The 12,570-nt window shown below is 46.3% G+C and overlaps 1 protein-coding gene across 1 annotated transcript; it reads left to right on the forward strand.

Moving 5' to 3' along the window:
• Nucleotides 1-1,436: 1,436 nt before the first annotated feature.
• On the forward strand, nt 1,437-11,072 carry Dph7 (diphthamide biosynthesis 7). Its single transcript, XM_028772861.1, has 9 exons — nt 1,437-2,028; nt 2,609-2,742; nt 3,074-3,161; nt 5,007-5,101; nt 5,567-5,739; nt 7,961-8,030; nt 8,127-8,192; nt 8,573-8,745; nt 10,440-11,072. Exons 1-9 carry the CDS (start codon nt 1,882-1,884, stop codon nt 10,880-10,882), a joined length of 1,389 nt encoding a protein of 462 aa, XP_028628694.1. The 5' UTR covers nt 1,437-1,881; the 3' UTR covers nt 10,883-11,072.
• Nucleotides 11,073-12,570: the final 1,498 nt, after the last annotated feature.

A 12,570-nucleotide genomic window follows, 5' to 3' on the forward strand; every position in this document is an offset into this window, starting at 1 on the left:
TTGGAGCCTGTAATAAGCTGCTGCCCCTGTCCCAGTTGTGGGTTGGATTAGATAGTAGGGGGCTAGACAAAGTGAGGCTTCGTTTACTGCAGAGCTGTAGTCCCTTTGGGGGATCCACAAGTCTGAGGGCTATTTGGCATCTTGATCACTTTGCAAAAATGAATTCACCTGTATGGCTGGAGTCTTGTCTGACTGCTGACATAGGCAGCTCTCTGACCTGGTTGGTCTGCAGGTTCCTGTTAAACTCTTCCCATTGCAGCATATCTATTGCATTCTTGATTTTCTGTGAGCTGAACACCACCCTTTGATAGCCTTAGGCTTATGAGTCTAGCTTCTTTAGCTGTTTATGCTTACATGGTACACAGTGGCCTAGAAGGGGAGTTTGTTGAAGCTCAACATGGAACTCAACCATCCCTTGAGTGTTTAAGCTTGGAGACTTGCCTATGTCAGACCTATATCAAAAACTTCCCCTTTTCTGTTCTGAAGGTCATGGTGGTTTTTAGTTGGAATCCCTACTCAGACCCCAGGTTGAACATCAATCCGATATTGTTGGGAAGGGGAGAGATGTATATATTGTAAAATACTGCAATAGGCAGCAGCTGACTCATGCCTTCAGTGTCTCCACTTGGATAAGCTACTTTTAAGAGGCCAGGACTGTTGTGGTAAAGGGATCCTATGTAGGTCAAGTTTCTTGGAATGAACCATCTAGACTACACGCTTTTGCTTGTATCTAAATGACCAGGTTAGTACTTTATCCTGTTGTCCCCTCACCAGCAGGGGGTGCTTTACTGTCAGCTTTGCATCAGAAAATTCTACCTAGCGTGCACACAGGGTTGGACAGCTGACCTCGGCACTGCTGTTAGAGGTTATGGTATACACTGGGCTTGCCTGTGGGTTTTCCCCATCAACTCTTACACTTTCTAGCACAGCAGCTGCTGTGCAGTGAGATGGGGTGTCTCAGGCCATTTTGTTGTTTACTCCCTATGTCTGTTACCATCCCTGATCTCCCTTCTGTGATTATCCCTGCCTCTTGTTCTTTGTAACTGTTTAGGCTGTTCTATGAATGTTCTGGTAGTTCAAAGATGGGACCCTTTGTCTTGTGTAGTGTGTTGGACTACTTGGCCTTGGGACAATCTAGTGCTGGAGGGGTTGGGGTCTTCAGAATTCCTTAGGTGCCACCTCTGCTTCAGCTGCTAACTGGCCTGCAAGCTAGGCTATATAGCCATATTCCTGCTTCAGTTCCAGGGCAGGATACTCAAGTGTCCTGTGAATTTGCTTCCTGGAGCTGCTGTAACTAAGTGCCAAAAACTGGATGGACTAAAACAAGAGATTATTGTCTGTTGGGTCTGTCTCATGGTTTAATCAAGGTGTTTGCTGCCATAGCCACTGCAAGTGCTGGAAAAAGGTGCTGCAGGTCTCTATCTGGTAGCATTCTGGGCTTCCTTATGCATTCATTGTCTCAGACTTCAAAGGCACACATTAAGTCCTCTGCATGTTTCCAAAATTTCCTTTACATGAAGACTATTAGGTCAGAGCTCACTTGGAGCATCATTTTGTCTCTGTAAAGACATCATGAGTTATTGGGGGCTGAGTTCAACATACACTTATTTTTGAGACATAGTTGGATCCACAAGATCTAAAAGCCTGGTCTCCCCAAGCCTGTTATACAGGCTTCTGCATCATTTTGAGATCAGGTTTCTCTTCTACTTTCTCTAAACTTGCTCCCCTCACTTGATACGATTCTGTATCGGTTTCCTGTGGTCCTCCAGTCGGTAGGGGGCGTAGCGACTTTCCATTTCTCCGTACCGGAAGTCTCTTCCGAGGGTCTAGTGACTAGGAAGTGGAGGGAATGTCGCGCATGCATCTTTTGGTTTTGGCTCAATGGCGGGCAGCCGTGCGGGAACCTTGCGATCCCTGCAGGCAGTGGACACTGAGCTTACTGCGGACTCGGTGGAATGGTGCCCAGTAGAGGGTTGCCAGCATCTGCTGGCCTGCGGAACCTACCAGCTACTAGCACCAAAGGACCAGGTGCATGGCTGGGAGAGTGAGGTCGGGGCGGGAGAAAAGGGACTGCTAACTTAAAAAGCTTAGAACTGCCGGGCGGTGGTGGCGCACGCCTTTTATCCCAGCACTTGGGAGGCAGAGACAAGCGTATTTCTGAGTTCGAGGCCAGCCTGGTCTACAGAGTGAGTTCCAGGACAGCCAGGGCTACACAGAGAAACCCTGTCTCGAAAAACAAAAAACAAACAAACAAAAAACTAGAGCTGTGAGAACTAATGGGAAGGGTAAAGTGGGACCTTTCAGGACCATGCCTATTTCCGGAAGGTTTGCTGAGCATCCAAAATAACCACTTAGGACTAGAATTGTAGCTATGTAACTGCAGGCAGGTCAGAACTGACCTGGCTGTATTGGGTCCGGGAGAACTCCCTTGTTCCCTTGTTCATTGAACACTTTGGCGGGAAAAGGTATTCTTTCCTCAGAAATTGAAAGTATCTACTTTAGAAGCTATTCTCTCTGCCTTGGGCCTCCTTTTTGCTTCAGTTAGGTTTCCCATCCTTTGTTATCTTAGCATCTGTTAAGATAATCAAAGGATATGTATATTCTGTAGCCTGCACTGGATGGCAGTGAGCCCCAAGTTCGTTTAGGTCGTCTCTACCTGTTCAGCTTCAGTGAGGACAACACAACTAAACCTCTGCTTGAGGTCCAAAGAAGGGATTCTTCTGCTGTCCTGGACATGAAATGGTAGGATTTGGGGAACCCCTCCTGGTCTGAAAGCCTGGTCCCCTTAGGGGCCTTCAATGATACAGTGAACAGCTGAACTCCATGTTCTGTCATTTGTTGCCCTTGGGAGGTAGAAGACCCTGTACTTGGTATTTCCCTGGTCAGTTTCCTAGCCCCAGAGTTAGAATTAGTCTGGGAAGCAACCTGAGTTCTAGTTTTATAATCTGAAAAGCCTTTGTTTGGAGACCACAGTTGGCTCTAGCTTGGTTTTGGAAATGAAATATAGTAAATCATTGGGATTCATGAAGTTCTTCCAAGCTGTGAGTGCGTACTTTTATCTGTTCTCCCACAGGTGCCATATCCCAGTGTCTGGCCATGTGCTTTTAGGCTTGGCAAATGCCAGTGGATCTGTGGAGCTGCTGCGCCTGATGGAATGTGAGGTCAGTGATGTAGGGCTAAGTTCAGAGGGAAAAGACCTAGTGTTGAGGAAGAGCCTGTGCTGATGCAGACATCTTTGTAGAATGATCTTTTCCATGGTAAACTTGGTCATAGATGTTTTAAGAAATCATGAAGTTGGGGCTGGAGAGATGGCTCAGTGGTTAAGAGCACCGACTGCTCTTCCAGAGGTCCTGAGTTCAATTCCCAGCAACCACATGGTGGCTCACAACCATCTGTAATGGGGTCTGATGCCCTCTTCTGGTGTGTCTAAAGACAGCTACAATGTACTCATATATAATAAATAAATCTTTAAAAAAGAAAGAAAAGAAATCATGGAGTCAGCTGGGCTGTGGTGACACATACTTTTAATCCCAGCACTTCCATGGCAGAGTCAGGCAGATCTCTCAAGTTGGAAGCCGGCCTAGTCTACAGAACAAGCTCCAGGACAGCCAGGGCTACACAGTGAAACCTGTCTCAAAGAAACAACAACAAAAAAAAATTATGGAATCTATTTTAAGTTTTACAGGGTTCTTGTGAGCTGAGGTCACCTGGAATATCCAATAGAACGTTGTCAGTAGGTCTGTAGGAAATGCATTACACAGACAGAAATTCAGCTCTTCTTGTGTCTTTGAGACAGGTTTCACTGTCACAACACATCTTTTGCCCATGTATTTCATGGTGATCCTGATTTATGCTTTAGCAAAATGACTGATTGTTATGAGGAGGACTGGACCATATCTGTGGGGATAATGGGGTACATCAACAAACTACACACTGCCCTAATTGGAAGGTGGGGGCAGAGATACACACCAATGGCTGTTGCTGTAGTGGAGTCAGGGTAAAAATCTAGAAGATGCTGATTGGTGGCAACTGAGCACCTGGGTTCCTAGTCTTTAGGTCTGTCCAGTGCAGCCTTGTCCTAGAAATGAAGACTGGGCCCAAGAGTCAGATTTTGTACAAAAATCCAAGAAAGAACTTTAGTATATCGGCCTTCTTGGAAAGCCAAACACTATTCAAGTAGTTTAGAAAATAAAACTCACATAGAGCCTAGGTAAGAGAAGTAACTTCACTTTAGGTTTTTGTTGTTGTTTTACCGAGGAGTTCAAGACAGACTTTTTTCTCTGTAGCTCTGGCTATCTTCGAACTCTCTAAGAACCAGGCTGGCCTTGAATTCAGAGATCCACCTGCCTCTGCCTCCCAAGTGCTGGGATAAAAGGCATGTGCTACCACCACCTGACTGAGAAATGACATTTTAGTGGCTGTTCTGGCTTCTGAAATGGAAGCAGTAGAACATTTCTATTTTCCTTGTCTCTGGGGATATAGTGTGCCAGGATTCTGAAAGCAAGGGTGATATAGCCTATGTCCCCGTAGTGCTTTGTGGAGCCTACAAAGGTAGCTAATGTATCTAGGAGTACACAGAGGCAACACTGAGAAACCTTTTTTTCCAAAGGCTATCTATATGGCAAAGTCCTTCTTAAGGTATCAGTTCCCGTGTCCTTGGGTCATGCCCTGTGCTTGATGAGTGGCCAGGGCTCACTGGTAGATGACACTAGAGCACAGTGGCAGACTGCTTGCCTAGCATGCGTGAAGCTTCGAGCTCCATCTAGGTATTAAACTTATTAAAGCATAAATAACAACAACAAAAACCCAGGCGAGGCAGAGCCTCCCTCTATACCAAGTACTTGGGGAGCGAAAATGAAAGGACTGTTTGAACTTGAAAGTTCAAGATGATTTTGAACAACTTAGAGGAGACCTGTCTGCAAAAACAAACAGAAGCAGCTGATGCAGGGAGCACCTTAGGGGTTGGAGGCTTGCTTACACAAGGGTGTCCCTTTTCTCTCCTGTAGAAGAGCAGTTATACCCTGCAGCCAATATCCAGCCTTACCCTGGATGAGAGCTGTCTGTCCTTGTCACTGGATTGGTCCACTAGGAAATCTGTAAGGTAAGGGCTAGGTTTGGTTGGGATCTGAGTCTCCTGAGGAACATTTCCTGTTTCTATTCTAGAAAGAATTAAAGCTGCCTTCTGCTAGCTTAGTTCCCCAAATCTGTATGTCGTCAATCCTAACCTTAAAGACTGAAACTTGTAGCATTTTGGACAATTAGTGATGATGAGAGAGATGTTCAAGGGAAGCCAACCATGGTTTCAGTGACTATGTGATAGTTTTATCCTTGGTAAGACACCCAAGAGGCCATCTTGGAAGCTTGGTTACATGGAAGTATCTCCTGGAACATATATGATGCTAGAGGAGGATGGTTGTGATGGTTCTTCCTTGTAATACCAGTATTTGGGAAGCTGAGGCAGGTGGATTTCAAGTTTAAGGCCTACGGTCTCAAAAACAAATGGACAAAAACCAGAAAAGGATACTAAGTAGACTTTAACAGCCTCTCTCTTGGCTCTTGTCTCCAGGGCCAGAGAGCAGCCCTTGAAGATCGTTAGCAGTGATTCTAAGGGGCAGTTGCACCTCCTGATGGTGAATGAGGGCACAGCTGAACTACAGCTAGTGGCGTCTTGGCCAGCTCATCACTTTGAGGCCTGGATTGCTGCTTTCAATTACTGGCAGACAGAACTTGTATATTCAGGTGAGTAGCCTTGCACATCAGTACAGTCATCTCTGATGCAGTCTTGGGACAGATAGGAAGAGGAGAGAGTGGGGCGAGGCTAAAGCTGTGACTGAGAATATAGTGAGGCCTTAGGACTGTTTAGAAGGTACATCCTGGGGCCAGCAGCCGTGGCTGGCAGCACATCCCACTTCTCAGGAAGGATACACAGTTGGCCTTTGGCACCTAAGGCTTTTCGTGGAGTTGGACAGGGTGGAAAGGAGCAGGCACCCTGCCCAGTTGCCCTGTTTCATGGTGCTCTCCCTGTGAAATCCTGTGTTCATACTCTTTGTCTGCTCTCTGTAGACTTTAGCACGCTGATTTCAGGTTTGCCCTTTTCTAAAGAAAGCTTACTCTTGAAAGGAAACATGAGGAGATTTGTAGATTGCCTAATTTTTGAGTGGTTAATCCTTTGGGGCTACTCACAGAAGAAGGAGAAGTTAAGGCAAGTGGCCATTTTAGGCAGCTCCTCTCTAAGTGACACTCACTCATGTGTGCTGGGGAAAGCTGGTTTTAGAGAAGACAGGATAAAATTTAAAATACTTGATATTTCCGAGGACTTCTGTGGTCTGGTCCCAACTTCTCCCTTTGGTCCGTTTTGTTTGATTGGGGTTTTTTATTTGTTTATTTTGTTTTTTAAGACAGGGTCTCTTTCTGTAGCCTAGGCTGCTCAGGAACTCACTATGTAGCATTGAACTTGGAGAGATCCGCCTGCTTCTGCCTCCAGATCACTGGTAGCGAAGATGTGCACCACCACACCTGGCTTTTGGCTCTTTAGTGAGAAGCCTGCACCAGCCCATTCCATGTCTTATTTCTCATGGACCCCAGCCCTCACCATGATTCTTATTATATATGTAATGCTTATTTTATTTTTTCCAAGGGTAGGGTCCTTATCTGTGTATTTGCTATCATACTCTTGAAAGATTTTTTATAAAAACCATGAAGCGTCCATTTTTAAAGTTCTTTAATTCTAGGATTAGTTCTACCTCAAAGAAAAGCTGATGTAGAGCAGGGTTAGAGTGGAACAATCTCTGCTACTGCAGGATGAGTGTGTTCATTCCACAGGTACTCACTGAGTTTTGTCATGGTGCCTCACATCTGTAATCCCCATACACAGGAGGCTGAAAAGGGGTATCACTATGAGTCTGATGTCAGGCTGGCCTACATGCATAGCCAGACTGAAATCAAAGCCAAACACGATAACCTTCGTTTTCTCAAAAAAGAAAAAAGAAAAAAGAAACAAATACCCCAAAATCAAAATAACCCACCTACAAACTAGAAAACCAAAACCAAACAAAGCCACAAACACAAGCACCGCGTAAGGAATAGGGATGCCTTAGCACACAGGCTATTTTCTCCACACTTACATGGGCTGGGGAGAGTGGAAGCCTAACATGTTATAGCAGGGATTGCATGCAGTGTTAAAGGTGGGATGCTCTGGAAGCAGGAGTAGGGGGTGGTGCCAGGGCAGCTGCACATTGCTCTGTTGCAGCATGTGCAGTGAGCAGTGGCCTGTTGTGACAGAAAAACAGCTAGCACAACCAGTGTGAGGATTGGAAGGGCTTGAGATGGGAGGCAGCAAGGGCAGGCCTCAGGAGAGACTGGACACAGTGGAGTGAATGCAGAGAAGTGGCATTTCCGGATTTATACCTTAAAATTATAGATTATGAAACAGGAGATCAAAGAGTCTGGAACCTACTGACCAGAGGAGGATAAGAGTGGCTTGCACTGTGGTCTGGAGAGCTGATTCATTGGTGAAGAGCTCTTGCTGCTCTTGCCAGAGGACCTGGGCTTGGTTGTTAGCATCCACATGGCAGCTCACACCTGTCTGTAATTCCAGCTTCAGGGTACCTGGTGGCCTTTTCTGGCCTCCATGGACGGGTGGTGGATGCTGGGTATGGGGGGAATAGATGCATGTAAGACAGCAGATGATGAGTGGGTGGGAAACACATGCCTAGTCTACCTCATTCACTAACTCCGTTTTCCCAGGACCGTCTGACTCTAGAGCAATGCTTTGATCTTTCACCCAGGTTCCCTCAATTAGAATTTGAGAGCGTGCTTGATGGCTGTTTCTGATGTTCTCTCTGGGGCTTTCCTGAACAGTGGTACTATAAAAGCACACAAGAAAGGTGTATGCCCTGAGACTTCCGTGTAGATTCCTTATCATTCATGTCATTGTGGATGGACTTTTGTCTTCCCACAGGGGGAGATGACTGCCTTCTGAGAGGCTGGGACACTAGGATGCTGGGCACACCTGTCTTCACTAGCAAGAGGTACCTGGTGCCAGGGTCAGAACTTGGGCATGACCCCTCCATGCTCATGTCTTAAGAGATTTCACACGTACCTTGTTTGTTCCCCTTTGCCTACAGACACTCTATGGGTGTGTGCAGCATCCAGAGCAGCCCCCATCAGGAGCATATCCTGGCTACTGGAAGGTGAGTCCCTGGAACAGGTTTGCTCATCTGCATTCTCAGATCCTCTCCACAGGGACTTCAAAAGTCAGTCCATAGCTCTCAACCAACCCACAATTCAGGTATTTGGGTCCAGAAAGTGGGGCTCACCTTTAAAGATAAGTGGGGCAGGCAGGTTGCACAGGACTTTGTCTCTAGTACTAGGGAGGCAGAGACAGGTGGATTTCTTTGAGTTTGAGGCAAGCCTGATCTGTATAGATTTCCAGGGCAGCCAAGGCTATATCATGAGACTCTGTCTCAAAATAATTTAGTGGGATAGGACTTGGGAGGTATTTGCTGCTACAAGGTGTTGGGAAGGAGGTGAGCATGGGCTTTCCTGTGTGCCAATGGTTGGATGGTTCCAGCTATGATGAGCATGTTCTCCTGTGGGACACTCGGAACATAAAACAGCCGCTGGCAGATGTACCAGTGCAAGGAGGAGTATGGAGGCTCAAGTGGCACCCAGTCTACCACCATCTACTTCTGGCAGCCTGTATGCACAATGGCTTCAAGATTCTCAACTGCCAGAAGGCCATTGGTAAGTGGGAACATAAAGCTGACTTCAGGGTAGGGGGTCAGATGATTTTCTACATAGGCCACACTCAGAACTTGTACCTGCCTTGTGTCTGCATTGGACCTCAGGTTCAAGAACACACTTTGATCCTGGCTTCCTGTGCCCAGCCTTCCTGTATTGTGCAGGCCCCTGGGACCTGTCCAGAAGCATTACTGCTTGTCACATGGCCACCCTTGCCCTGGCTTCTCTGATGTTTCTGCTTTTGAACAGCTTGGACTCTGGTCATCCCATGACACACATGTATTGGTTTCCCCCTTGTTCCCTTCTCACAGAGCCTGGCATTAGTTAGCCCAGCTCTACCTATGGCTATAGGTAAGGAGCTTCATTTGCAGGGCGTGCTGGAGGAAGCTCTTGGATGTGCGTGGTCAGCCACAGCATGAACTCTTCTCTTCATTTCTCTTTCCAAGACTAACAAACTCCTTGCTCTCCTCAGTCAGATCACAGTGTTGCTTCTTGCCCCTCTCCCTCTACTCCCCCTCTGAAAAGAAGCAATCTGAAGACTACCCCAGATTCCCATCATTCAGTTGGTGGTCTTTAAGCCATTACTCCTTGTATCTTTTTAGTTGTCTTTCTCTTTTTAAAAAAGATTTTTTAATTTGTGTGTGTATTGCATACATGGTCTTGTGTAATCAAGCTGGCTTCCAATTTCATATGTAATTGAAGCAGGCCTAGAACTCGATGGGAATCCCCGTTTCAGTGTCTTGGTTATTGGGATTACAGAAACAAGCATATTTGGTATCCCTGCTGGGGTTTGAGGCTCACTTTCACAGTGACCGTGGTCACTGTGCTCCTGACTGTGAGCCTGCTCTGGTTTAGTCATCCGTCCTTCCTCTTTCCATAACGTCTCTCCCATGCTGCTGTGGCTCTGTGCTGCTGCAGTGCTTGCCGGCTTATTTCTCATACTCTCCTCCTCTGCTAAGCTGTCCGGGAATTTACCAGAAACAAACTGCTTCTGCAGAACTGCTCAGGCTGCAAGTTCCTAGCCATTGTCCTAAAGCCAGAGACAGTTGCAGCTGCTCACACTTGCTGTAGTCTTCTTGGCCTCTGTGCTGCACTGAACTCCAGTGTGTGTGTGTGTCTGTGTGTGTGTCTGTGTGTGTCTATGTGTGTCTATGCATGGGCACTGTATGAATGCCTTGTGCCTAAGGAAGCCAGAAGAGGGCATACGAACTTCTGAACTGGAGTTCCTGGCAGCTATTACCTGCCATGTGAGTGCTGCAAACTGAACCCAGGTCTTCTGCAAGAGCAGTAAGTGCTCTTAACTGTTGCCATCTCTCTTCCCCTGTGCTTCCCCCATTCCCCCACCCCACCCCCCGCATTTCCTGTTTTTCCTCTTCCTCTTACTCCTGTGTTTTCTGAGAAGGAATTATACTCACTTCAAGAAAGTTTTTGCCAAATCCTCCAGTTTGGAAGCAAGCCCCCTGTTTGTGGGTTTTGTCTAGCCCTGGCTGATCTCAGAGACACAGTACACATTGCAAAATGCATATCTCTTATTTCAATACCCCCTGACCACATCTTCATTCTTACACAGATTGCCAGCTACTCAGTAACTGTGTACTAACTGAATGGCTGCCATTGGTGGAGGTTGATGGGAGCCATAAATGGAGGCTGAGAAGCTTTAACTGATGCTGTTTTTCCTCTTCTGTCTCTTACTACAGAGGAGAAGCAGGACATAACTGTTTTAACATCCCACAAAATGCCTAACTCATTAGTGTATGGGGCTGACTGGTCCTGGCTTTTCCATTGCCTGAAGCCCACACCTACCTGGTCCTTTGATCAAAATGATGTGGGAGCCAAAGCAGCAGACCACTATAGCCTGAAGGTTGCAGAGGAGCTGCCAGCACATGCTCATGAACAAATAGTGGATCACCAAGTGGAAGGCCCTGCTAGAGCGCGTGGCAGAGCTGAATTGAAGGCCTCTCTCCTTCCATTAACAGAGGACACAAAACACAACAGCAAAGGATGCTCCTCATCTTCAGTCCCGACGCATGGTCTAAGCCACTGCTCTAGTGGATGGAACTCTGACCAGAGCCTCTTGGCCACCTGTTCCTTTTATGACCATGTTCTCCACCTTTGGAAGTGGGAGACAACGCAGGCTTGAGGCTGCACTTTGCAGTGATACTGGATGTGATTTGGGGACTGCTGACCATTGAGAATGGATTCTGTGATTCTGTTTTGACAGTGAATGGGATTTTCTAGCACTACAACTAAGTGTCTTGGATATATTTTGACTTTCAGCTCTTCAATTGTATTTAAGTCTCTGTTTATATTAATTAAATAACTTTTTTTTTTTTTTTTTTGGTTTTTCGAGACAGAGTTTCTCTGTATAGCCCTGGCTGTCCTGGAACTCACTCTGTAGACCAGGCTGGCCTCGAACTCAGAAATCCGCCTGCCTCTGCCTCCCAAGTGCTGGGATTAAAGGCGTGCGCCACCACCGCCCGGCCAACTTTTTTTTTTAATTTTTAAAAAGTTGTAATTATGTGTATGCATCCATCTGTGTGTGGATGCTGGAAGAAGCCAGGACAGCTAGATGCCCTTGGAGCTGGGGTCGCAGGTGGTGAGCGGCCATGTGGGTTCCAGGAATCACTCTTGGGTCATATTATTTTATGTGTATGAGTGTTTTATTGCCCACGTATGCCTGGTGCTCAGAGACGAGAAGAGGATGTTGGATCACCTAGAAGCAGGAGCTACAGACAGCTGTGGGCCACCTTTCCGAGTGCTGGAAGAGAGGGAGCACTGCTGCTCCTGAACCATCTCTAGCCTGCAGCCCCCAAAAGGATTCCTTTGATATTTGATGAGTACACAGATAACATTGTGCACATGTGGAAATCACAGGACAATGTGCAGGAGTCGGAGCTTTACCATGGGAGCCCCAGCAATCCAACCCAGGCGTCAGGCTTGGCAGGAAGTACCATGAGGCCATCTTGCTAGACCTACAGCCCCCTTTTAAAACTCTGACCTTATAAAATTAGTAGAAGTAATTTCCTTTTTTTAATTTTTGTTTGTTTGGATGGTTTGTTTTGTTTTTTTGAGATAGGGTTTCTCTGTGTAGCTCTGGCTGTCCTGGAACTCACTCTGTAGACCAGGCTGGCCTCGAACTCAGAAATCTGCCCGCCTCTGCCTCCCAAGTGCTGGGATTAAAGGCGTGCGCCACCACTGCCCAGCAGAAGTAATTTCCTAAACAGAAATTTTTTTGGTACTGTTAGTGGTACTATCCAAACAATATTCCCTGCTCTGAACTAATTTTAAAAGTGGGTAACGGAGTAAAAGGAGGCGTGTAAACATTGTAAGCTGCTCCAGGGACACAAGCTTAATTATCTGTTATGGTCAGTATGGGGCACTCACCACTTAATCATAGATTACTAACTTCATCAGTTCTTATGTCTAGATGAGTTCTGTGAGAACACATCAGGCTATGGAGCTATGAAGATTCCCACTTTGATTGTCTTATCTGGGAAGAGAGGGCATCGGAATATGTCTAACCCTCAGTATGATACACAGTTGTTCAGAAGAGAAATATTGTTATTTTTTAAATGAACATCAAATATAAGACTCCCACATGGTAGACAAGTTATGGTTATCTAGCACTGGACTGTATTCCCAGCTATCTTTTCCTGCCCTGTGCCTATATATTCCAGGCTTATCATAAGCATATTACGTAGTCTAAGCTGGTTGGGCTTTGAACTTAAGATCTACCTATCTAAGCTTCCCAAATGGTGTGCTCACAGGTATAAGGTACTGCGCCTTTATGCCTTTTAAGACAGGCTGTGGTGATGCATTCCTTTAATC

This window comes from Grammomys surdaster, unplaced genomic scaffold (assembly GCF_004785775.1).
Source record: "Grammomys surdaster isolate TR1022 unplaced genomic scaffold, NIH_TR_1.0 219, whole genome shotgun sequence".
NCBI lineage: Eukaryota > Metazoa > Chordata > Mammalia > Rodentia > Muridae > Grammomys > Grammomys surdaster.

Bases quoted from the DNA above. Each gene is read 5' to 3' on its own strand.
- Dph7 (XM_028772861.1), top strand. From the start codon at position 1,882: ATGGCGGGCAGCCGTGCGGGAACCTTGCGATCCCTGCAGGCAGTGGAC. The intron at 8,031-8,126 runs GTACCTGGTGCC...CTTTGCCTACAG, and splicing joins CCTGTCTTCACTAGCAAGAG to ACACTCTATGGGTGTGTGCA. The intron at 8,746-10,439 runs GTAAGTGGGAAC...CTCTTACTACAG, and splicing joins CAACTGCCAGAAGGCCATTG to AGGAGAAGCAGGACATAACT.